This window comes from Pleurodeles waltl, chromosome 7 (assembly GCF_031143425.1).
Source record: "Pleurodeles waltl isolate 20211129_DDA chromosome 7, aPleWal1.hap1.20221129, whole genome shotgun sequence".
Lineage (NCBI taxonomy): Eukaryota > Metazoa > Chordata > Amphibia > Caudata > Salamandridae > Pleurodeles > Pleurodeles waltl.
Genome location: NC_090446.1, coordinates 647,861,036 through 647,888,141, shown reverse-complemented (window position 1 = coordinate 647,888,141; position 27,106 = coordinate 647,861,036). Strand labels below are relative to the sequence as shown.

The 27,106-nt window shown below is 45.4% G+C and overlaps 1 protein-coding gene across 2 annotated transcripts in view; it reads right to left on the bottom strand.

Moving 5' to 3' along the window:
• Nucleotides 1-842: 842 nt before the first annotated feature.
• Nucleotides 843-27,106, bottom strand: part of ERGIC1 (endoplasmic reticulum-golgi intermediate compartment 1) — a 270,638-nt gene continuing 244,374 nt past the window's right edge. For both annotated transcript variants that reach the window (XM_069244648.1, XM_069244649.1), the window contains 2 exons: nucleotides 24,197-24,319; nucleotides 843-2,708 (listed from right to left, as the gene is read on the bottom strand). In XM_069244648.1, coding sequence (XP_069100749.1) covers nucleotides 2,601-2,708; nucleotides 24,197-24,319 — 231 coding nt within the window. In that variant the 3' untranslated portion in view covers nucleotides 843-2,600. The remainder of the gene's footprint in view (nucleotides 2,709-24,196; nucleotides 24,320-27,106) is intronic.

The window sequence follows — 27,106 nt, the reverse complement described above, 5'->3', positions numbered from 1 at the left end:
GCGGCAACCTCCCTGTTGGAAGTTTGGCGGACAGGTCATCCCGTCCACTGAACTCCTAATCATGCTCCTAGTGCACATTTAAAATATCCTGCAGCAGAACCATTGATGACTTTAGAGTAATCTTTTTAAGATCAGTATGTGACTAGGAAGCCTAATGTAGGAGATCTTTCTCCATATGCCTGGAGCTGCAAGGCCTTATACCGATTTGGGGACCTATCCTTCTGCATGTCTTCAAAGTGGTAAACACTGCTGTTAAGACTTCCGACAAAAGAGAGGTGCTATAATCTACTATTGCAGTCACAACTGCTTTATGACTTAATGAGGTTGCTCTTGTAGACAGGACTTAATTACTTGTTTCTTTCACAGATGCTGGTCCATGGACTCATTAAAATGGGCTTTCATTGACAGGTTAGTGTCAAAGATCAGTCTGTTGCGTTTACATTGTTTTAAACAGCAGGAAAACAGAATGGTTGATTAGAGTCAAAGGTCTGCTTACTCCAGCCTTACTACCATACTTGTGAGTGGGGGCTGAATAGCCTTTATTGGGTGCCCAGAAAAATTACAGATGAACAAATCTACATTATTACCACTTTCCCCAAACCTTCAAATTTTGCAACATCTGTCTTAAGCCAATGCTTTGTTAAAATCTCCCGATAGCTGGTTTCCATATCCTTTTTTGTGATAAAACACCACTTACACACTAATTCTGAAGTTTCTCTTTCACTCTTACTGCATTTCACCCTCTACCCTCCCCCAATGTGTCGGAAAAGGAAAACTACGAACATCAATAGAGAACTTAGTAGTTGTGAACAATTAAAAGGAATGAATGCACATGAAAGGAATTCCAGGTCAACCTTCAAGCAGCTGAAGCTGCATTTAATTTGGTTTGGCAATGTAATCTCTGCTGGCAGGAGGCGCACACGGTACAAAATACATACAGCAGTTGGTGTGGTACCTCATACAGGTCAAAGTCATTCACAAAGAGAATACCCTTGCCAGGTAGCTGTCAGACCTGCTGGAGGAGCTAGAATACCATTAGTAACATGCTGTGTCCATCCGATAAGAGATCCCACAATATTAAATGCCCCGGAACTACTTCCAACCAGTTTACTGCTCAAAGAGTATATTTTGCCTATTTTATGGCCTTTAAACTGTTCTCAGTCAGCCCATATTTTAACCAGACTAGATTAAAATGAAACTGTAAGGTCTTCCAACTGGCTAGTTGTGAAATGCATCTGGGAGAGCACGATTCAGCCACATTCCGAGAAGTTTAGAATTTGACTGGCTTTGCCTCCGTCTCAGTGACGTTTGAGCATTCAACCCGTCTTGCAATATACAAAATTGTAACCAGCCAGTTCACCACGGCATTGAAACGGTTAAGGCAATTCGCTCAAAAATACTGTGACATGTCAACCTACAGATTTGTGCAGGGAACATAGATGCATAAAAACACCATCATACGGTTCATTCATCAAAAACATGCAGCTTTGCCTGGTGCATGATCTGTCCGGATTGTCTACGAAGTACCAAAGATACACAGGGTGAGCAGAGAGACTATAGTGGCACTTAAAAAAAAATGACCAGAAGGATACGACCTTAGAGAAGCCTTTGGAATGCAGAGGCAGACTTCATTTTACCGTTCTGCTACTTCTAGCCTGCAAGGGATAGTTTACGTCTTAAAATATAATACTCATTGATGGCACCTCAATAATGGCACCAGAAGAGTTAAAATACAATGTAATTTTCCTTCAAAATGTAACATTTTCGTAAACATTCAATGTGCCATTGGGAAATAGGACATCTTAGAAAAGAAAAAAGAAAGTGAGGGACCAGAAATCTCTACTATGGGCTACAGGTTGAACAAAAATACCCCTCAAATGTATAAATGTAAACAAAGGTAAGGACAGCAGAGGTTTGGGGCATAAATGTGTGCCTGCAACAGGCATGGGGCACGAGATTTTCCATACACAATCATCGAATGTTGGTCTCACCAGATAAATGGAAAAAAATCATTAAGAGGCAACAATGCTCACAATGGAATTGAACGAGGCATGTAGGAGGCAAAATAATCAAGATGACCTCTTCCCATGAAATCTGTGTGTTTCCAGACATGTCTTTCAAAGACACACTATTGTGGCAGAGGGCAAACGATTACTTAGTTAAAAATATAGTTTTGTGACGGAAAAATTCTGCAACCGGGATGGGAAATTGATTAACTAAATTCTGTAAACTAAACAGAGGAGGATACAGCCCACAGAACAAGGGGAGCAAGGAAGTCAAACGAGTTCTTGTTAACATCGATGAAAACGATTATTCGCCAGACACCGCTGTTCGCAGCAGAGATAAGTTCACGATGAAAATGAACCAACACGGCACCAGGCGAAGGACGTGCTTTTCTTGCTCCAAGACTTCTATTAAAAACGTGACGTCATGAAAGGAACCCCAGAAACGAGAAACAACCCTTTATACAGCAGGGCCACTGAGTGGAACTGGTCACATTGAAGAAATACCACCACCCATACAAGTATTTTGTTTAAAAAAAAATTCAGTTGATGATCAGGTGTCTTCCCTTTTAGCCTGCGCAGTCCGGGAGCCGAATGTTACTGTATTTTCCCTAGCTGGATCTTCTTCCAGGCTTCTGAGGCTGTAAAAATGCAAGAGTCCAAGATGCCTGCCACCGTGAACGTCCCGCCAATAATGGCACAGATCTGAAACCAGAGAAAAGGGACATTTAAGATATTGACTAAGCCACAGAGGTGCGCAGACACACATTGTACAGATCCCTGCATCTGGCGGCCCATGTACTGAGCGCTCACACATAAAGCACATTTTGGGTGTATGGATTATTTAATGAGTGTGCAAGGCGAGGTGATTAAAGCATAATGACCTACATTTCTACTGGATTTAAGATTTTGATTCGCTTTTACTTTACAAATGTAATCCGCTTTTATAAAAACATAATTTGCAGTTAGTATTGCCAGTATAAAAAAGACATGCACGGTGTTAGAACCAGTTCGGTGGCCACATTGTAAACAGGGTTTACTGGCCCAATTGTAGCAACTGGGTTCGTTTGCCTCTGATATCCTGGGACCAGCCCAACATAAAGTCCAAAAGGTTAAGCATCAAGTTCACCCATATAGCACTTGACTAGGAGGACAGTGGGACAGGGTAGACCAAAGCTTACCCAGGGAGGTGGGTAGCTTTAAGGACAGGGAACGCTCTAATTCACAGAATAACAATTAATAAATTAATGTCAAACCAGTGTTTTTTTTTACTTTGACAAATGAACAGTATCGTATTTTACATCAACAGAACTAATCGATATTTATGTTATATTATACTATATATTTATATTCTATTGCATGGTGTACCAGAGAAATAGTGTCCAGCCCCTGGTGCTTTCTCCAAGCACCATTAGACTCTCTGGTGCACCTCGCAATACATACCAACTTTTTAGAGAGACACAAACTAATGTGAGCGATATTCAGCTATGTTACTCAAACATGTGATTTTATTATCTTAAATTCATCACAGACACCAGAGCAATATTTTGTATTGCATAACATGAGTTTTAGTGCACTTTAAAATTATTTGTTTGTACAGCCAACATGTTTTTAGTAGCAATAAGGCACTTTCTGAAGGTTTGACGATATAATTGAACCATGCAGAATGGTAGTTCTGATGTAAAATAGAGTAAAAAGAACAAGATGCAGAACAGAATTTGTAGTGTATGTAATAAAATGCATCTGCCACAAGAAATACTTATAAAAAACGATCTTTCCAGTCAAAAAGAGGTTTGTTGAACACGAGAGCTATCACAAACACGGACATCGCCTGTAGTATAGTTAAATAATTTGCTTAAACACAATATAGTCAGAGACATTGTGAGAAACCTGCACTTTCTGCATGGTCACCCCAGATTTTTCAACTTTGCTGGACCCTATTTTTTGCTGGTACTAGGTGTATGTGCACTCTACCCTTCCTTACATGGTCTTCATGGCATCCAAGGTCTTTAGTTGAAACCCAATGTATTTGTTGCACTCCTCTGACCTGTGATCCTTTGATAAAAAGAGACTGCCGACTTTGTGGGTATCTTTTGGGCGGACCTGTATTGGAACTTCCGAAAGAATCTAAAGAAGATGTGCGCCAAACTCGTTTTCTGTTCCATTTCGTGACCCCCACGGTTGATGTGCTGCCTCTAAGAAAATATTCCTACTTTGGTGGTTTACGCTGGAAAACAAGTTTCCCTCGATGTTGGTCAATCGCTGTGCTGTTTCCTTCTGCTATCAGGTGTTTTGTCTTTTTTTTTTGTTTTTAAGTAGCCTGCTTTCTTCTTCTGCTCCAGAGCTTTCTGCTGTTCTTCCAGACCAAAGGGAGGAAAAAAGAAGGTGAAGATGGCGTGCATGCACAGTGGCTTCCAGGGCAAGGTCTGACGATATCCGAGAAGGAACAGAGCATCAAATGGCCAACGACTAGACTACCACATGAGGGAAAGGAAAGGAAAGGAAAGGAAAGGAAAGGAAAAAAAAACGGACCCAACCTCCAGATGGATCAATAATCCACAGCATGTGAATCCAGAAACCATTCACACTGCAAAAACCTATTCTAATTGCAATCAGTGTCCATTGTTATCTGTAATGTTAAGAAAACAGATGTTTTCAAAATAACTACCTCAAAAGAAAATCATCATTTGAAAAATACATAATCCGCAATATGTAATATTCTATATTGCCAAAATCTGGGTTCTGGTGACGTTTACAAACCATTTAGCCTGTTGTACGGTGGTCAAGGATGTCACTAGAACCCCTTGATAGCAATATTGGACCACATTACAAAGGGGGGGGGGGGGGGGGGGGGGGGGGGGGTGTGTGTGTGTGTGTGTGTGTGTGTGTGTGTGTGTGTGTGTGTGTGTGTGTGTGTGTGTGTGTGTGTGTGTGTGTGTGTGTGTGTGTGTGTGTGTGTGTGTGTGTGTGTGTGTGTGTGTGTGTGTGTGTGTGTGTGTGTGTGTGTGTGTGTGTGTGTGTGTGTGTGTGTGTGTGTGTGTGTGTGTGTGTGTGTGTGTGTGTGTGTGTGTGTGTGTGTGTGTGTGTGTGTGTGTGTGTGTGTGTGTGTGTGTGTGTGTGTGTGTGTGTGTGTGTATATATATATATGGAAAATGTCACTTACCCAGTGTACATCTGTTCGTGGCATGAGACGCTGCAGATTCACATGCTGTGCATTATCCTGCCATCTAGTGTTGGGCTCAGAGTGTTATAAGTTGTTTTTCTTCGAAGAAGTCTTTTCGAGTCACGAGACCGAGGGACTCCTCCCTTTCGGCTCCATTGAGCATGGGCGTCGACTCCATCTTAGATTGTTTTCCCCACAGAGGGTGAGGTAGGAGTTGTGTATATAGTAAAGGTGCTCATGCAAAAGAGTAGGTATGTATGTACATAATGTGTATAAAACTATTAAGTATTTACAAAATTTACAGGTTTTATTCAACTTAAACGGCTACAGGCTCCCGGGGAGGCGGGAGGGCGCATGTGAATCTGCAGCGTCTCATGCCACGAACAGACGTACACTGGGTAAGTGACATTTTCCATTCGATGGCATGTGTAGCTGCAGATACACATGCTGTGCATAGGCTAGTAAGCAGTTATCTCCCCAAAAGCGGTGGCTTAGCCTGTAGAAGTTGAAGTTGTCTGAAATAATGTTCGTAATACAGCCTGTCCTACTGTGGCTTGTTGTGTTGTTAACACATCTACACAGTAATGTTTTGTGAATGTATGAGGCATAGACCATGTGGCTGCCTTACAGATTTCTGTCATAGGTATATTTCCTAGAAAACCCATTGTGGCGCCTTTCTTCCGAGTGGAGTGCGCCTTTGGCGTAACAGGCAGATCTCTTTTTGCTTTGATATAGCAGGTCTGAATACATTTCACTATCCATCTGGCAATGCCTTGTTTGGATATTGGATTTCCTGCATGAGGTTTTTGGAAGGCTACAAACAATTGTTTTGCGAAACTGTTTTGTTCTAACAATGTAATACATTAGTGCTCTTTTAATGTCTAACGTATGTAAGGCTCTTTCAGCTACTGAATCTGGTTGTGGAAAAAAGACTGGGAGTTCCTCTGTTTGGTTTAGGTGGAACGGTGATATAACTTTTGGTAAGAATTTGGGATTTGTACGGAGAACCACTTTATGTTTATGTATTTGTATAAAGGGTTCTTGTATAGTAAATGCTTGTATTTCACTTACTCTTCTAAGAGATGTGATAGCTATTAGGAAGGCTACTTTCCAGGTTAAGTATTGCATCTCACAAGAGTGCATGGGTTCAAATGGTTGACCCATGATTCGTGTTAATACAATATTGAAGTTCCACAAGGGGACTGGTGGTGTTCTCGGGGGTATGATTCTTTTTAAACCCTCCATAAATGCTTTGATGACTGGGATTCTAAAAAGTGATGTTGAATCTGAAATCTGCAGATAGGCAGATATTGCCGTGAGATGTATTTTAATAGAAGAAAATGCTAGATTAGATTTTTGTATGTGTAATAACTAGCTTACAATGTTTTTTGCAGAAGCATGTAGTGGTTGAATTTGATTATTATGGCAATAATAAACAGATCTTTTCCATTTGTTTGCTTAACAATGTCTTGTAGTAGGTTTTCTAGCTTGTTTAATGACCTCCATACATTCTTGTGTAAGGTCTAAATGTCGAAATTCTAAGACTTCAGGAGCCAGATTGCTAGATTGAGCGATGCTGGATTCGGGTGTCTGATCTTTTGTTTGTGTTGAGTTAACAGATCTGGTCTGTTTGGTAGTTTGATATGAGGTACTACTGACAGGTCTAGTAGTGTTGTGTACCATGGTTGGTGAGCCCAGGTTGTGGCTGTTAGTAGTAGTTTGAGTCTGTTTTGACTCAATTTGTTTACCAGATAAGGAAGGAGTGGGAGAGGGGGAAAAGCGTAAGCAATACCCCTGACCACCTCATCCATAACGCATTGCCCTTGGACTGAGGGTGTGGATACCTGGATGCGAAGTCTTGGCATTTTGCATTTTCTTTTGTTGCGAATAGGTCGATTTCTGGTGTTCCCCAGGGTAGAAAGTAAGTTTGTAGTATCTGGGGATGAATTTCCCATTCGTGTGTTTGTTGGTGAGCTCGACTGAGATTGTCGGCCAACTGGTTTTGAATCACTGGGATGTATTGTGCTATTAGGCGAATGTGATTGTGAATCGCCCAATGCCAAATCTTTTATGCTAAGAGACATAGTTGTGATGAGTGTGTCCCTCCTTGTTTGTTTAGGTGATACACTGTTGTCATGTTGTCTGTTTTGACAAGAATGTGTTTGTGGGCTATTAGTGGTTGAAATGCTTTCAATGATAGAAACACTGCTAACAGTTCTAAATGATGTATATGCAGTTGTTTTTGCTGAACATCCCATTGTCCCTGTATACTGTGCTGGTTGAGGTGTGCTCCCCACACCATCATGGAAGCATCTGGTGTGATTATGTATTGAGGCACTGGGTCTTGGAATGGCCGCCCTTGGTTTAAATTTATAGGATTCCACCAATGAAGCGAGAGGTGTGTCTGGCGGTCTATCAACACTAGATCCTGAAGTTGACCATGTGCTTGTGTCCATTGTGTTGCTAGGCACTGTTGTAAGGGCCGCATGTGTAGTCTTGCGTTTGGGACAATGGCTACGCATGAAGACATCATGCCTAGAAGTTTCATTACAACCCTTACTGGGTAGTGTTGGTTGGCTGTATGCTTGATGTTATATTTTGGAACGCTTGGACCCTTTGTGGACTTGGAGTGGTAATCGCTTTTTGTGTGTCGAGTGTTGCTCCCAAGTATTGTTGTATTTGACATGGTTGTCGGTGTGATTTTTGGTAGTTTAAAGAGAACCCTAGTTTGTGTAGGGTTTCTATGACGTATTGTGTGTGTAGAAGACACTGTTGTTGAGTGCTGGTTTTTATTAACCAATCGTCCAAGTAAGGGAATACGTGCATGTGCTGTCTCCTAATGTGAGCGGCTACTACTGCAAGGCATTTTGTGAATACCCTTGGGGCTGTTGTTATCCCGAATGGTAACACTTTGAATTGGTAATGCAGGCCTTGGATTACAAATCTTAAGTATTTCCTGTGGGAAGGATGTATGGGTATGTGGAAATATGCATCCTTGAGATCTAATGTTGACATGTAGTCTTGTTTTTTGAGCAAGGGAATCACGTCTTGAAGTGTTACCATGTGAAAGTGATCTTATTTGATGTAAAGATTCAGTGTTCTGAGGTCTAAAATGGGTCTCAGCGTTTTGTCTTTCTTTGGAATTAGGAAATACAGGGAGTAGACACCTGTTCCTTTTTGATGATTGGGTACTAGTTCTATTGCTTGTTTTTGTAACAATGCTTGGACTTATAGTTGTAACAGGTCTAAGTGCTGTTTGGACATATTGTGTGCTCTTGGAGGCACATCTGGTGGCAATTGTAGGAATTCTATGCAATAACCATGTTGGATAATGGCTAGGACCCATGCGTCCGTAGTTATGTTTTCCCAGTTTTGGTAATATGCGGTAAGTCTCCCCCCCCCCCCCCCACTGGTGTTGAGTGGTGGGGTTTGTGACATTGAAGTCACTGTTTGGTTTGTGGGGTTTTTGGGCCCTGGAATTTCCCTCTTGTCTTTGGGAACTGTCCACCCCTATATGTTCCTCGAAAACCTCCTCTTTGATACTGGCCCTGATATGTGGGTCTGAATTGTGATGTGGAAGCCTCTGTGGTTGGGAACAACCCCCCCCCCCCCCCCCCCCCTAAAGTGTGGCTCTCTAAAAGTGCCTCTGCTCTGTGGGGAGTAGAGCGCGCCCATGGCTTTGGCCGCGTCCGTGTCCTTTTTGAGTTTTTCTATTGCCGTATCCACCTCCGGCCCAAACAATTATTCTTGGTTGAATGGCATATTCAGCAGAGCCTGCTGGATTTCAGGCTTAAAACCGGAGCTCCGTAACCATGCGTGCCTACGAATGGTTACTGCAGTGTTCACTGTCCTTGCCGCCGTGTCTGCCGAGTCCATAGCCGACCTTATTTGGTTGTTAGAAATAGTTTGTCCTTCCTCAACAACCTGTTGGGCACATTTTTGGTACTCCTTGGGAAGGTGCTAAATGAGATGTTGCATTTCATCCCAATATGCCCTGTCGTATCTAGCCAGTAGAGCCTGGGAATTGGCAATCCGCCATTGATTGGCTGCCTGTGCTGCCACCCTCTTGCCTGCTGCATCGAATTTCCGACTTTCCTTGTCGGGCGGTGGTGCTTCTCCTGAGGATTGGGAGTTCGCCCTCTTTTGGGCTACTCCCACTACCACCGAATCAGGAGTTAATTGTTGTGTGATAAACACAGGGTCCGTTGGGGGAGGTTTATATGTCTTCTCCACCCTAGGTGTGATGGCTCTGCCTTTTACTGGGTCCTGGAACACTTGTTTGGCGTGTTTTAACATGCCTGGTAGCATTGGCAAACTTTGGAATGAGCGGTGAGTGGATGCCAAGGCGTTAAACAAAAAGTCATCCTCTATGGGCTCTGCATGCATTGCTACTTTATGAAATGTAGCTGCCCTTGAAACCACCTGCATATATGCAGTGCTGTCCTCAGGTGGTGACGGCCTTGCCGGGTAGCAATCGGGACTAGTGTCTGAGACCGGTGCATCATACAAGTCCCATGCATCCGGGTCATCTTGTGTCATCCCCGTGTGTGTTGGCGACTGTATCATTGGGGGTGTCGCTACCGGGGACAGGTGTGGCGAATGTAATGGAGATTGCTGTGGCGAGAACCTTGGTGGTGTTTTGTCTTTAGCCACTTTCGCTTTTGGCTGCATTTCAGTCTCCTGGAAAGCTAACTGTCGCTTGATTTTTATTGGAGGAAGAGTTTGGATTTTCCCCGTGTCCTTTTGTATGTGCAGCCTCCTCTGGGTATGGTCTGGCTCTCCCATGCCCAGTTCTTGTTCAAATCTGTGCCCTTGCAACTGACTTGAAGGCCTTGCTCTTCTGTATAGGAGCCTGGTTTCGTCACCGAAGCTTTTTGTACAGTATTTTTCGGCTCCGAGGAAACCTTCTTGACTTTTGAGGTGCCGAACTCTCAGTGCAGAGATTGTTCGGAGCCGGTATCTCGACCGGAGTCAGATGTCTTCGGCTGCTGGGAGGCCTTTTTCGGTGCCGATGTTTGGTCATCGTGTTTTCGGGTTAAGCCATGGCCTGTTGGCGGTGGTATCCCCTTGGCCTTTATTATTTTTGAGTGAGTCTTTGCCGGGGCTGGTTTACTCACAGTTTGTTGCTGCGTCTTCGGCTGCTCACTTTCGGACTCGTCCAAATCTGAATCTCGAATGGAGAATCTCTCCTCTTCCTCGACGTCTATCTGCTCGGCCGGTGTCGACACCAGCTGGAATCTTCGAGCTCTTCGATCTCGTAGTGTTTTCTTGGATCGAAATGCCCGACAGGCTTCGCAAGTATCCTCCCTGTGTTCCGGAGACAAACACAGATTACAGACCAAGTGTTGGTCTGTATAAGGATACTTTGCGTGGCAGTTGGGGCTGAAGCGGAAGGGGGTCTGGTCCATGAGGTTTGAAGATGGATGCGGTCGGGCCGACCAGGCCCCCCTGGAGAGTGGAAGCCCCGAAGGGCCGCTGGAGCGCTTCTTTCTTCGGTGTCGATGTGCTAACACTAAACCGGTACAGAGCGCGAACAATACCGTCAAATTTTCCGATAAATAACTAACTTTTCCGAATCGAAATACGGAGCAAAGAGGAACACGTCCGAACCCGATGGCGGAAAGAAAACAATCTAAGATGGAGTCGACGACCATGCGCAATGGAGCCGAAAGGGAGGAGTCCCTCGGTCTCGTGACTCGAAAAGACTTCTTCGAAGAAAAACAACTTGTAACACTCCGAGCCCAACACTAGATGGCAGGATAATGCACAGCATGTGTATTTGCAACTACACATGCCATCGAACATATATATACACATACATACATATATATAAAATCACAGGAGAAAAAAAAAAATTAAAGGCTAAGGTGAAGGTGAGGTTATGGTTAGCTTTGGCTAGAACATTAATATGTTTTAAAATAAAAAAACACTCCAACTGTGGCTTTAAGTAAATTTCAAAGTGCAGTTATGGTTACGAATTAAAGCTGAAAAACCACTGAACACTGCAATAACTCGTACAACAGCCATGCAAACTAACTTGCATACCAAATGCAATACCCAGGACCTCACTCTTAATGAAACAGGTGTTATTACAAATGGTAGAAATCATTTTTACAGAGATCATCATATTATCGTATACACTCACCACTGACACATACTATTATTAATGTAGTATAAATTATTGGTTTGAGTAAGTTGCTTAATTACATGTTGCTTTCAGATGTTATTTATTGCATAAATAAATACTCGAAGGTCATAAGCATTTGGAGGGTGAGGTATGGTTTGCAAGGCTGTTGAGTGAGGCATATTTGGCGATAATGCTGTACAATATCTGAAATGGTTGGAATGTTTAGTGGACGAATAACGAACAGTGCTCAGCATGGTGAGCATATAAAATTTGATAGGAATGGAAAGAGTTAACAGTTTAAAACCAACAAAGATATATAAATAGGTAAGACTAAATATTTTTTTAACTTTTAACCTCAAAAGCTTTTGTCTGATGGGACAATCACAAGACATGGCCTTATTATGACAGAGATCCCAACAAATGCGCTGAACAATGTGTAGACGTCCTCTTTCCGAACCTTAGGATCGGTATCTCCTTTTTCAGGAATGAAAATACTGGCCAGTATCAGAATCTGGATCTTCAATTTTTCATCACAGCCCCAGAGCCATGGATATTATTTCTTGCTAAGGTTAGCTAAGACTTCCTTGGTTTGCTCTACTTTCCAGTAGTAGTTATGGTGAAGTAAGCAAGGTTTATTCCAGGAACTTTTACAAGTCTGAACTCGTAGTGCAACAGTCAGGACAGTAAAAACAAAAAAAGAATAGACATTAGGCCAGAGGAACAATTCTTTAATACACATTTGGATAAGCCGAGTATTCATAGCAGGACTCTGAAAATCAGAACGCTTATGACTTACGGATGCGGACTTCCAAATGAAATCTTATGATGCTCTACAAGATCAAAATAGAATGCATCGTTAGTCTCTGAGGGCAGGTGTTCGTAACAGTTTAGCAAATAGATGAGACCTTCGTGTTAAAACGTAAACACAACAATCAGGATCAGTTGGGCAGTCGTTACACAGTAGCTAAATGTGCTCGCCCCATCTAGCATAATGTACTTACTGCTCAGGGCAGGTCAGCAGCTTTGGCCAAATACAATAACCTTGGGCAAAAAGTTATTTCGGTCCTAAGATGATAAAGTAAGTCTAGGAGATACCTAAACCTTTTCACAGTTTCGTGTGGCTGCAACCAGATTAATAGCAGTTGACTTATGTGGCCTCAGGTTTCCAGGGTCCTCACATGGATACATAGCAAAACATGAAGTTTGTAGTTAAAAATGGGTTGTTGTCTATGAAGGTCTTTGGTTCGAAGTAGGTGAAGTAGGGTGGCAGTGATGGAAAGGGGCTATGGGTAAACCTCAAAGTTTAATGTTCAGGTCTCTACAGGCACAAAATACAATTTGGGCAAGGCCTAAAGCTTCAGGAAAGAAACGTCTGAATTTCTCAAAGTGCTCTAGGAGTCTGAAGGTACAACACCACCAGAGCACAAAATACATGTGGATGCCAGAAAGGTCTTCAGACACCCACACAGCCACTGAGGGTGTATCTGCAAAGAATCTACATCCACTAGGAGCGGAGACAAAAAAAATGCAAGCTGTGTAAAAACGGGGGCTCCGTTGGAAGAGGCGAGGGACTTTATAGGGAAATCCTCCCAACAAGCGAATCACTACTACAAGGCAGTTCACCTGACTTTAGTAATATATTATGATCATTTCTCCTCTATTGCTAAATCTACTCTTCCACCACTAACTGTCCCGAACAAGGGCAGAGTCCAGGCCTCTTGGCATGTGGGCTTTGACTAGTCACTCTCCTTGTGCTGAACTCTTCAGTGGGCTGTCATTTTGGGCAGGACTTCACCCTGGATTATTTCCAGCTGGAGGGAGACTGTCATTTTAAGTTCTGCACCTTGAGGAGTACTAGCTCACCAACCCATGTCACCTGGATAAAGGCCACAAATGCTTCTATGACAGCTCTGAGACAGACAACAGCTTCTTCCTGATGCAGGAGGCAGTATTAGGGCACAAGGACCTGAAGGCTATGGCATCCCCTCCTGAGCTGGGATGAAGGTCATGTGAACTAGTTACTCTCCTAAGAGTAACTATGAACATCTAACTACAATGGAGGTCACACAAAAGTGGCAGTAGACCAGCAATGAAGGCAAAGAGAAGAAGAAATGCAAAAAGACTAGGTGGGATCCTAGGCATCCATTAAATCAAGTTCACCAAATACACTATATGAAATAAAGGGTTTAAACGGAGATTAGAAAGTTTGAATGTTGGGAACGCTATTAAAGACAAAGGACTAGCTCTGGGCTGGTATAAGCCTTCTGCTCAGACATTCCAATGGCTGTCCTTCTGCTTCTCCGTTTTTAATTTAGAAAATTCCACCCTCATTCAATGGAATATTTTAATACCTTTTAGACCTTCTGCCTCAGGTTATACACCCTTGTGATAGGACCAAGGCACAGGGGAAGAGCATATTTCTCAGGTTCAGGGCCTTTAACAACCACTTTAACCCTCAGCAGAAGGCTATAATGGTTACCACACTAGATTTTAAGCTCAGGAAGCAGGATCAATAGGTCGTACACACACCAGTACAGAAAAATGTTGCTATCTCACACTGCCACTAATCAGTTAGTAGTCACCTTTGTTCTCATACCAGGGTTACTCCTTGGAGGACATGTGGCATATCAGAGCTGGCATCTCTGACCTGAACTGGACACTATAGTTGAAAAATACTGCAACAGGGCAACACAGAAAATGGAAAGGTGAAATGTTGTAAATGACATACTGGGATGTTGGTCTTCCTGGTGGCTTTTGAGTTACTGGTTAGGAGTCAAAGGTTCACATAGGCATTGAAGTGGTGTCAAGAGATGGCACCTCTTGGCACAGCTTTTGCTCAGAAAGCAATATTGAATTAGTAAGCTCTGAAGTTAAGAGCCTGACAGATTTGTGGTTGGTGATGCAAACAAAAACCCTTCACTCCTAACCACCCTCCAAAATAACTGTCTGTCCACAGAAGCAGTTTAACCTTAGATTAGAATTTTTTTTTTTTAAAGAAAACTGTTTCTTATTGGTGCCACATGAAATTAACATTTGGTCGGGTATTGCCAATGCCTCCTCCCACCAACAACCGCTCACCTCCCCCCTAAGCCTGCTTTATGCTTTGCCACACTTTTTTGGATTTAGGGGTCATGAACCCGTGGCCGTATGTTTATTGTCCACAATACAGTAATTGATCACAATCATTAAATTTATACGCAGTAATCACAATCATATTTACAAAGTATTTACAGGGTTTCCGATGGATGCCTGGCCTTAACAGAGTAGTCGAATACACAGAAATTCCCAACACTGACTAAAACAGTTTGTTCCTGTGTACCCCAACGTTGGTGGTTGTGAATGACATCACAACTGATTGGCTAGTACCCCCAGTTCCTGCGCCTCCTCCAGCTATGAATCCCAAGGGTAGGATCTCCATAAAAGGGATTTGTATCCCTTCCCAAACTGTATTACCGTGGAGGAGGCTCACCTTCCCACCAGGATACCTACCTTGGGTGCACCTGCCACCCACAGGCTCCACCTCGCCAAGGGCCAGTGCTTGCTTTGGCCTTTTGCGCATGAGAGGGTGGATGGCAGAGATAGACTATTAGGAAAATAGCATACAACAAATAGCACGTTAGGAGCCCCCTTATGAAAATGATCACACTGTATTTCCAGCATAGACTGGCTCCAAAAAAATGGGGGGGAGGGGGCGGGTGGGTATTTCTCTCCGTGGGTTGTTAGAGCCCTGGGTCTGGTCGGTGAGCACAAGCAACAAGCGTGCCCGCCGGACGTGGCACCCCTTTAAAGGCAGGGCCTGTGATGTCATTGCTGTGCACGGCCCCAGAAGTACAAAAAGTGCATCTGGGGGCGCAGCAGCCCAAACAGCCAATCAACTGCGCTGTTGTACCAGAGTGGGGGTCGGGCGCCTTTCGCTCCCCAACCCCTTCTGGCCCGCACCATCCTAAGAGAGGCTTCCCTGATTGAGGTGGCCCTGTGCAGATGTGATCTGCTGCAGTTTTTAAATATTCAGACGCAGGCACCAGTTCTCTGGAATAAATAACATGCTGGTGATAGCTCATTCTTGTTTTTCTCCTGTGGTACCTGAAGTTGGATTTTACTCCTGTTGAAACTTGAAAACAGGTATGGAGACTGCTTTTACACCAACCGTAACAAAAGTAACCACCAGAGCATAAACGTGGCACGATGAGTGAAGCAGGCTCCTTCCACCTGAACCAGCACGTTATATCAGCGTGTGGTAATATAAAAGGTCAAACCTGTGATGAGTCAAATAGCAGACTTGCTATTTCATGGTACTGGCAAGAGGGCTCAGGGACACATTCCAGACCCCTGACAGCTGCTATGACCTGTAGGACACAGTTTTGAATCTTGGAAAAGCCAACTCAAGCTTACTTTGGAGACCTCAGAAAGATTTAAGTACTATTCATTTACAACAAAGTATTTACAGTTACAAAAGTCATTAGTACAGTATATGAAGTGCCATACAAAAAAAGTTTGATTAATACATCGCAGAGCCCTCCTAGGGTCAAGGCTGCTTGTGGTATAGAGGTCAAGTCTTCATGATTTATTTCTCAAGGGCTAATGCATTTCTTCTGTCCATGGAACTTGCAGAAAAGTTGAGAGAATTAAAGTGCCTGAGTCGCCATGTTTAATTAAGTAATGTTCTAGTCACTGGGGGCTTCCTTGGTGTAACTACAAAGCAGCAGCTGCTAATTCAATGAGGGCTTGTGACACCAAATCCTTTAAGTAATACTCAGAAGAGTTCCGTGGGGAGGGCAGCCACACATCATGCAGCCCTCAGCTTGGCAAAGAGTGCCACCTCTGCCAGAGGAAACTAGCCTTAGCATTGGTGATTGGAAGGAAACTACAGGGAAGGATTCTTTGTGGCCGAGAGCAAAAAAGTGAAATGCTTGAACCAATGTGAGCCACTGCCATTACAGACCTGTACCAACCACTGCCTTTGTATTCCCCCAGATGGAAAGTCCAACCTGAACTATATGAGATACTTGAAATGGAAAGAGAGAAGTGTGGGACCTCACTATCCCAAAATAACTCTTGACTACGGAGAAGTGCTGGTACTCCCCTATTAAAGTATTGAACTCCTAGTGAGAAGCATGTGTACTCTCTCACTGCAGGTATTGCCTGTGATGAGAAGTGCTGCCACTTCCACTTTCCAATTAAAGAACTGCATCCAACCTCCCATTAAAAGAACTGAACCCCTATTGAGAAGCGCATCAACCCTCCCATTACAAATGTTGAATCAGTGAAGAGATGCGACGGATTCTCACTTTCTAATTAAAGACTGCAGGTACTCTGTACCTGAAAGTACCTGCCCATTTAATGCATTTACATAGTGCATGGATTGATATTTATGTAACACAAATCTAGCTGGAGACCAACAAGCACGCTGCTTTAATGGGGTGGTTTTGAAGCCAGAAAACTGTGTGCCTTAATTGGGAATTTACATTTCTAGATTACACAATTGCATTTTCCATATTTACGTTTTAGGCAAACTAGGGGTGGGGGGTAAGTGATTTGCGCAGAATCTGGAAATATCAGATTGAAACCTATGGCAAAGGCTCCCCCCAACTCTGGGGAGCTGCACATATGGCAGTTTTCGCTGGCCACATCTGGGGGTCAGTGGAGCAATGGGCCGCCGCCACGCAGTAAGGCAGCCGGCAATTAGGTCCTGGTGAGGTCACGGCACAGGAAGCACTTAGAATGCTTTTGGGTTACGTGCCCCTGAAGTGTCAAGCCTCACCCATGAAAGAGGCTGCGTGGCAACGAGTTGGTCTCTATTTTCCCGCTCGCCGCCTCAAAGACGCCACCTATTCCCTCCACAACTGACGAGGGATTTTCTTTTGTTCCCTTTTGTCTCCTTTTTGTTTTTCTCCTCCTGCAGGTCCTCGACTCAGTGTGGTCCGCTCCGTACTCTGCAGAAAACCTTGAGCTGCACAGCTTTGGCAGGAGACCGCTGTTGCTGTGAATGTGGGGGGCATGTTGGTGGGTCAATTAGATAGCGCTTTTGCTGGACAGGGCGATTTATTTGTGGTCAGAACATCCCCAACATTTATAGTCCTGGGAATCCTTGGTGCACTTTGCAGTTTAGGGTTATTGTTTCTCTGTAAAAGGCATATTCTTGGTTCATTGTGTTATTGTGGGTGGGCAGTTTGCATGGAGTAGTGGCATTGTTTGGAGCAATTTTGTCTAGCCAATTTCGAGGTGGGTGTTCTGCTGGAAATGAGTGGGTCTGAGCTTTAGTCTTGCTAAACTGGGTGTGTTTTGCTACAGGTGGCAGGTTTAATTTTGTGTGATCAATTTTACCTGCCCTATCTCATGCTTGCTTTGGGTCTCCTGGCTTGTGTTACAACAATGTCTTATGGTGCGCAGAAAGGTGCTAAGCACTTGTGGGCCGAGGTGGTTCTGGAGGAGTTAATGCATAGAATGGTCTCCATGAAGGAGACGTTGGCTTTGATGAGGTCGCAGACTTTGGAGGACCAGGGCAGTGCACCTGCGGAGCCAGAGGCCTAGAAGGACATGAGTGGCTCCGATGGTGGCATTTCCCCTTGTCCTGAAGAGGGCCCGGGGAAGGGTACACAGAAGGGGGATTCGCGGGTGCAGGTGGCAACTAAACCTAGTAAGGTAGGAGCTCAGGGCTGTGTCCAAGCAGAAGCTACGCCGGTCAGACCCCCGGTAGTACGTAACGTGGGTCAAGTAGTGTCTCAGAGTAATGTCACAAAAGTAATGGGACCTGCGGCTGGCGGTGGTATAGTTCAGAATGGCAACAGCTGTATGGCAATTGGGGTTAGGCCTGCGGTGGGCTCTGGCCAGCTGGACTTGGTGGCTAATTTAGCAAGTGTGTTGCCTTGGCTCTCCCATTGATGTTGTCTGCCCCCCCCCCCCACTTGGGGGGAGACTTACCAGAGTTGGCGATGATCTGAAGTGGGTCAGGCAATTGGTAGCGCACCTTGATGGTATGGTTGTTGGTCAGGGTGCACAGGGGAGTTCCACTTCTGTAGAGGGTATTGCTGGGGTCAGTGGGGTGCCACTGGTTAATTCTACAGGCCTGTCATGGAGTCAGGTGGGGCCGGTGGAGCTCACCCCTGCGGTGGGGGGGTTTGTAGGCTCCCCCCAGCCAGCGATGTAGGGACCTTCAGTGCCAGGCACTGCTTTAGTGACAGTATGCCCGGGGGCACTGCAGCCACAGTGACAGCTCCCACTACCCAGGTGTAGGAGGCTGGACTGGCTTGTAGTGAGTACCAGGGGGTACTTACACCTTGCACCAGGCCCAGTTATCCCTTATTAGTGTATAGGGTGTCTAGCAGCTTAGGCTGATAGATAACGGTAGCTTAGCAGAGCAGCTTAGGCTGAACTAGGAGACGTGTGAAGCTACTACAGTACCACTTAGTGTCATATGCACAATATCATAAGAAAACACAATACACAGTTATACTAAAAATAAAGGTACTTTATTTTTATGACAATATGCCAAAGTATCTTAGAGTGTACCCTCAGTGAGAGGATAGGAAATATACACAAGATATATGTACACAATACCAAAAATATGCAGTATAGTCTTAGAAAACAGTGCAAACAATGTATAGTTACAATAGGATGCAATGGGGACACATAGGGATAGGGGCAACACAAACCATATACTCCAAAAGTGGAATGCGAATCACGAATGGACCCCAAACCTATGTGACCTTGTAGAGGGTCGCTGGGACTATTAGAAAATAGTGAGAGTTAGAAAAATAACCCTCCCCAAGACCCTGAAAAGTGAGTGCAAAGTGCACTAAAGTTCCCCTAAGGACAAAGAAGTCGTGTTAGAGGAATAAGGCAGGAAAGACACAAACCAACAATGCAACAACGATGGATTTCCAATCTAGGGTACCTGTGGAACAAGGGGACCAAGTCCAAAAGTCACAAGCAAGTCGGAGATGGGCAGATGCCCAGGAAATGCCAGCTGTGGGTGCAAAGAAGCTTCTACTGGACAGAAGAAGCTGAGGTTTCTGCAGGAACGAAAAGGGCTGGAGACTTCCCCTTTGGTGGACGGATCCCTCTCGCCGTGGAGAGTCGTGTAGAAGTGTTTTCCCGCCGAAAGAACGCCAACAAGCCTTGCTAGCTGCAAATCATGCGGTTAGCGTTTTTTGATGCTGCTGTGGCCCAGGAGGTCGCAAATTGGACCAGGAGGTAGAGGGGACGTCGAGCAAGACAAGGAGCCCTCTTAGCAGCAGGTAGCACCTGGAGAAGTGTCAGAAACAGGCACTACGAGGATGCGTGAAACGGTGCTCACCCGAAGTTACACAAAGGAGTCCCACGTCGCCGGAGACCAACTTAGAAAGTCGTGCAATGCAGGTTAGAGTGCCGTGGACCCAGGCTTGGCTGTGCACAAAGGATTTCCGCCGGAAGTGCACAGGGGCCAGAGTAGCTGCAAAAGTCACGGTTCCCAGCAATGCAGTCTAGCGAGGTGAGGCAAGGACTTACCTCCACCAAACTTGGACTGAAGAGTCACTGGACTGTGGGGGTCACTTGGACAGAGTTGCTGGATTCGAGGGACCTCGCTCGTCATGCTGAGAGGAGACCCAAGGGACCGGTAATGCAGCTTTTTGGTGCCTGCGGTTGCAGGGGGAAGATTCCGTCGACCCACGGGAGATTTCTTCGGAGCTTCTAGTGCAGAGAGGAGGCAGATTACCCCCACAGCATGCACCACCAGGAAAACAGTCGAGAAGGCGGCAGGATCAGCGTTACAGAGTTGCAGTAGTCGTCTTTGCTACTATGTTGCAGGTTTGCAGGCTTCCAGCGCGGTCATGAGTCGATTCCTTGGTAGAAGGTGAAGAGAGAGATGCAGAGGAACTCGGCTGAGCTCTTGCATTCGTTATCTACAGTTTCCCCAGAGACAGAGACCCTAAATAGCCAGAAAAGAGGGTTTGGCTACCTAGGAGAGAGGATAGGCTAGCAACACCTGAAGGAGCCTATCAGAAGGAGTCTCTGACGTCACCTGGTGGCACTGGCCACTCAGAGCAGTCCAGTGTGCCAGCAGCACCTCTGTTTCCAAGATGGCAGAGGTCTGGAGCACACTGGAGGAGCTCTGGACACCTCCCAGGGGAGGTGCAGGTCAGGGGAGTGGTCACTCCCCTTTCCTTTGTCCAGTTTCGCGCCAGAGCAGGGCTAAGGGGTCCCCTGAACCGGTGTAGACTGGCTTATGCAGAATTGGGCACATCTGTGCCCAAGAAAGCATTTCCAGAGGCTGGGGGAGGCTACTCCTCCCCTGCCTTCACACCATTTTCCAAAGGGAGAGGGTGTAACACCCTCTCTCAGAGGAAGTCCTTTGTTCTGCCATCCTGGGCCAGGCCTGGCTGGACCCCAGGAGGGCAGATGCCTGTCTGAGGGGTTGGCAGCAGCAGCAGCTGCAGTGAAACCCCAGGAAGGGCAGTTTGGCAGTACCAGGGTCTGTGCTACAGACCACTGGGATCATGGGATTGTGCCAACTATGCCAGGATGGTATAGAGGGGGCAATTCCATGATCATAGACATGTTACGTGGCCATATTCGGAGTTACCATTGTGAAGCTACATATAGGTAGTGACCTATATGTAGTGCACGCGTGTAATGGTGTCCCCGCACTCACAAAGTCCGGGGAATTGGCCCTGAACAATGTGGGGGCACCTTGGCTAGTGCCAGGGTGCCCTCACACTAAGTAACTTTGCACCTAACCTTTACCAGTCCCCTCCCTTTTGTGATGTGCAGGTAAATTTCCTTAGCTCTCGTGGATATGCCCAGGTATGTCATGAGGCTGAGTACACCCTTTAATAGGTGGATTCGGCAAAGTCCACATTCAACCTCCGACCAGCAGGTACTCGACACACAGGCCCGTCTAATCTGCGCTAATGCCTGTCGATGACCCGTGTGTGCGTTTTGTTTTAAACGTCTAAACCTTGGCAGGAAAATGAGGCTGGCTTTGTCGATATAGCGTGGGAAAAAAATACCCGTTTTTTTCAACTTCGAGGTTGAAAGTCTGTAGAGAATCCTCTACGCCACGCCCCTTACTCACGGCCACATGCGTGAATAAGCAAAAGACATTTCAAAACCCCAAAACCGTGATGGATCGCGATGCTGAGGGTGTGAAAGATCAGAAGGAATGTTCACTTCGGCGGGAGAGCACTGAAGGCCCACAGATATGAAAAGAAGGCGAGCGTGGGAGACGCACTCTGACCCCTTGGTGGTGTGCGGCTGCTTCCCAGGTCATTTCCCCCCACCAGATCTGAGAAAGCCCAACCCTGCCACTCAGCGTGCCCGCCTCCTCGCCAACAATAGGCTGTCATTTGTATGTCCCGCGGATGCCCCATTGTGTCCCTATTAACTAGCGTCCCGCGGAAAGGGCCTGGGAAAGTGCTGGCCACGCGGAGGGCCTTTGAGGGTCCGGTTGGGTATAACAAGGAAGCATTGAGTGGCGCCTGCAGCAGGTGCCCCTGCCATGTGCCTTTGTGGTCTTCCGACATCTGCCACGCGGCAGAGAACACCCCCTGTCCGCCTGGAGCTGAAGTGCTCCCAACAATGCCCCCATCTGCCGCCGGAGCACGTAATCCGAGGCAAGAGCGGACGGCAGCCTCTTCCCCAGCATCCCGGTCGTCCCTGGCAACCATGATACATCACCTGCCAGTTGTACTACCAGGAAACATACGGGCATGACGTCAGGTTAAAACGAAGGACGCCCGGCTGCCTGGAGTGAGCCGGCCACGTGGCCTTATAATGGTAGTTCATCCTCTGCAGTTTTCACACGGACCGACACAAAAGCCATCCCCTCCCCTTTCAACAAACGCTGGGAATTGTTTTAGAGCATGCAATAGAAACAAACGAGTGCAATCGGTTAGTAACCGTTAGCAGCTGCGTGGGTTGCACACAGCTGTGCGCAACTAGGATTTTGCCTATCCAGCTCCAAATTCCATCTTCAACAGATCAATACAAATCTGAGGTTAAAATACCAGAGAGTACATAACTGTCAAACCTGATGTTCATTGTAAAACTAAATATTTCGACAAGGTGTTCCAAAAGCCCTCCTTTCCTCTTTGGTCCCACAGTTTTCAACTCATATAAGCATTAACAGCCTAAATATAAAAAAAATATAAAAAAAACACAACAACAACAACAAAAACGATCTCCTCAAGCCTCCCGACTACCCAGGTAATGTGAAGACTAAACGAAGTCTTGATTTAATTCAAAGTACAACAATCTTGGTTTTAGCCTATGCGCACGCTACAACAGACGTTTCTTATTATTTGACGTTAATAAATTCACAACCTTACACGTTTCCCTTGTGACCGCCCCCCTTTGCTCATTTGTCTATTTTTTTTTTTATATTTTCGATTTTTATTTTCTTTACCGCGTGGCTCAGGTTATAAAAGTGAAGTGCAATGAATACAAGTTCTCATAAGCGAAGGGTAACACGGACTATTGTATTTTGTGGAGATGTGACACGTCTGAGGTAGGGAAAATTGTCCCCCCATGCAGAATGAAATGGAGTCTCCGCGTCTCCCATATCTATACATTGGCCTTGGGTAGAAGGAGGGAGAGGGAGTCCCTGAAGGGCTGAATCCCTCCCCCGCCCCCCAAAAAGGGCTGCTGCCCCTCCCCACAAAGTCCGCAGAGGCTTGCGTTACATCCCTGGTCCGAAGGAGTCACAGGCCTGGTGAATGACAACAATGCCACGTGGGAAAAGGGTGGGGGCAGGGCCGTAGCTTCAGTAGGGGTGTATGGTGTGTTACACCCCCACCCCCTATTAAATGTATTTTTCTAATAAATAGTTGGGTACACGAGCTTTCAGTCAGGTATGGTGAGGTGTCAGTCGGATTTCAACTGGTATTTTTGCATGCACACACTGACAAAAACACACACACATCTGTTTTGAAAGCTCTAAAAATGATTTTTTTCATTTTTACTAACTATTTGATTTTTCCAATGTATTACTCCTACCAATCTGCTTGTCGTAAAATGTATTTTAACAACGTCAGCATGATTGTTGGGAAATCTACAGCTCACGCCCCCACCCCAAACTTACTTACAAAGCTACGCCCCTGAGTGGAGGGGGTATAACGGACTGCTGAACATTCTCACAAGCAAAGTGTTTGCTTTCCCAAACACAAGAAGCAGTACGTAATCTGAATTTAAATAATCATCTGGTATCAAATACATTAAAAATCCAGAATTCACATGCAAAAAGCCTTCTGTCCCTCTGCTCGGAGCTGCCGCGGGAAGGCTCGTCACCCGAGACTGCAGGGACAGAGCCCCGCACAAACAAGGGCATGTCGTCTTTTTACCACAATGGGCTCCTTCGTGACCTTTGCTCTACTGATCCCGGGTTTAGAGCCCCTTACCACCCCCACCCGTGGGTAAGGAGACTCAAAGCCATCCACTGCACCAATCAGGTCTGTGGGAACCTCAAACCCGTGTCCTTGTGGGAGGGCAAGGGCGTGTTCGGTCGCGTGTTCTCGCTTCCTCCAAAGAGTCACACCCCGCGGCGGACCGGTCGCTTGAAAGGCACAGTCCATTCTCCATGGTCGATGGTGTGGACTGGCTTCCGGGGTCTCACGGGTCGGGCATGTGGAGGGATCCATTTCTTGAGTAAGTGGAGGGGGATCACAAGTGTTTCAACAGAAAGATATATCCACTCACTCGCGTCCGATAAGACCAGTCCTTTTAGGAGGCGAGGCCGTCCGTGACTCACGGAGCTGGCGTGTCCAGCAGGAAGATGCTAACCGAGCACTCAGGAGCTCGCGCTGACCTGTGCGTGTGAAGTGCGGGTCACAGGGTCCGGACAGGCCCAGTGCAAACAGTCATCTTATCGACCTAGGTAAACCTGGACTTTTAAGTGGGAGAATAGCACACGTGGTAATGTACACTCACCGTTGTGATAAACCGGTACAGGGGCTGCCTCCGCTCCGTGTACTTGACGGTGATAGGGCTGAGGTCGTAGCGGAACCAGATGGCTGGAATGATGCGTCCCGTGTGGCTGTATGCCACGTACTCCTGCACAGGTGAGCGAAAGAAACAAATGAAGAGACAACCAGCTACAACATGGAACAGCAACGAGACAATGCACAGCACCAAGCCCTCCACGATCGCTAGCACCGTCTCCCCAACAGGGTCGCTACAGGCACTCCTTGCAGTCACTCACTCGCACCGTATATCTCTCACCCACACACAGGACTTTGACGATCTACTCAGTGCTTGAAATGGAATAAACTGACCCTGGGAATCCCACAAATTAGGGTTGAAGGAATTGCGTGGTAATGGGTTGGAGGCACGAGGGCAGAGTCATAAGGAGCTGAAACTGATAGTCAACCTTTTTGAAAGCTCTGCCCCAAAGAAATTAGCAACAAGCACAAATGTGATAGCAAATCTGTTCTGGATTAATTAATCAAAAACTGCATTTTCAAATATATTATGGGTGAAGGAGCCTGCTGCATAGATCTTAGTGTACCCAAAATTTCCAGAGTATTATAGCAGTAAGGTAATTTGAGTGGTTAATGTACTCACTGGAGAAGTCTGAATTCAATTTACGTTGACTCTCGATAAACGGTTAATGTGTCCGTTGAAACACATGTGTAAAATGCAGATTTCCATTTATGGAGCCAGGTCGTAGTTTACTGATTTTGATACCTAATTCCTTTTATCAGCAGGTAACACGATATAATCCTTGTAATACAGCTCAGTGAGATATGGACCAGTACCACAGAGCTGCATGAAAAGTGCAAAGAAGAAGTGAAAGCTTCACTCTAAGGTTGCTAAAATGGCATCCTCCGAGTAATAAAGATCTACTAGTACTTACTATATAAATGGTTATTAATGCAACTGCTCATATAAACAGATATCTGACGTTTTTATGGTGTATGTATCTCTTGGAAACTTTTTTTTATTTTTTAAAACGATGTCCAAATCACATTTTAGCTCTCAAACACCTTTCGTGACAAGCTGGAGGTCTTGGTTTCCTCAAAAGGACTAGATTCATAGTGTTAAACTCCAGCTAGCTCCCAGCGAGGATAAACCTCAGTGCCTCGTCAGAGGTAATAAGCGCTATATAAAATAAGTGCTAAAGGCTTCTTAAGTGAGGCATTTGTATAGGCCCCTGATGGAAATAAATATAAGATAAATCCTTCAGCTCCTGGAGGTTGCTGTTGTCAACGCAAAGTCAGGGCGGCTGCAACCAAATGGGCCCCAGTGTCAGCAAACAGAATTAGGTAAACGTTGGAACCTTTTACCGAGACCAGCCAGGAACCCTGTTATGGCTCAAGAAACCTGCTGGAGCCCAGATGGATCCAACCCAATTCCAGCACTGGATCAACTATTTCAGATTATTAGAAGGCTTTTCCGCTCTGTCACATCCCATATCAGATTCTCACATCCTATTTCAGATGGGAGGGGATGAGGCGGTACGACAGAGCTGCAGACTTTGGGACAAAGGAACTAGGTTCAAGTTCCAGCATCAGCTACACATTCTGTGACTCTTATCAAATCACTTAATCTTCCAATTCAAATTCATAGTAATAATAATCTGACCATGTGCACTTGGGTAAAGGTCACACTAAATAAAACTTGGAAAAAAAGATGCCTAAAGGGCCAGCAATTACTGCTAGAGTCTGAACCCAGGGAGGGATGTGCTCTCCTTAATATTCTGAGCGAGTAGCCCACTACATTCACATGGGAAAGGGTGCAAAATTGATATCTCTGACACCGTTGGCAGAGTGACCAGCAAATGAGTGCATATGACATCTAGAATGCCATGCTGACCCTTACGCAGAAGAGCCATGTCAAACATTGCAAACAAACCCACTGACACTTGGATTTTGCAAATTTGGGGCCATTGAGTTTTGTACAAATTTACGTATTTACTGCACTTGTCACATAAACCAATATCTGCAGAACAAATGTTCAGCAAAAGAGCTTGTGCCAAGCTCAAATTAACTAAAAGTTACCAGAAAAACTGGCATATGTGATGCCGCACAGCAGCAGGCCTTTTGTAAAAATGAACTGGTCACCTATCAGTTGATTATTGCTTTATTCAGATGTTAAAGTGCTACGAGGTGAACTTTTGCCCTACCAGTATTTATATGTTCAAATGCCATAATATTCAAACATAACCGTTATAGAATGTGCCACACAGACTTCCTATTTTTGCCAAATAATGTACACAACACTGCTGCATAATTGGGTTCCTCCAGTGCCACATAATTGCATATAATCCATCTTGAATTTTGAGGCAGCAGGCCTAGAACAAGGATATGCTTTGAGGAGTGGGCAACGTCCTAAATGAGCTAATATTTTGCAGCACAGATGTGTGGAGGACTGACTCAGCCTTTCCCACCTTGCACTAATCTAAGGTGAGGGGGGGGGGGGGGGGGGGGACTATTGTTTAATTACAAGTTCCAGTTCACCGTGTGTTGCATCAATAGTCTTTAATATTCTGCTTGACACTACAAGTTTGTTGCTAAATCTCATGTATAGGTGGGCTAGTTTCACTCTGCCTTCAGAACACTGCAGCGACTGTATTGGGCCTCAGTTGCACAGGGGCAGACGTGTTCCACGAATGTCTCCCTGAAATGCTAGGTATTTTACTCTTAGCTAAAGGCTCAACTCGCTGCACCGCAAAAAGAGGTGCTGAGAAAAGTCAGGTAGAGGAAAGATGTGGTACGAAAGAAAGGTCATTTTGTTTCACAAAATACAGTAAGTGATTTTAAAAACAGACAGGAAGGCGATAAGTATAAGAAGAGACAAGGAGACCAAGAAAAGATGATAAAGAAAGACTGATGGCAACAT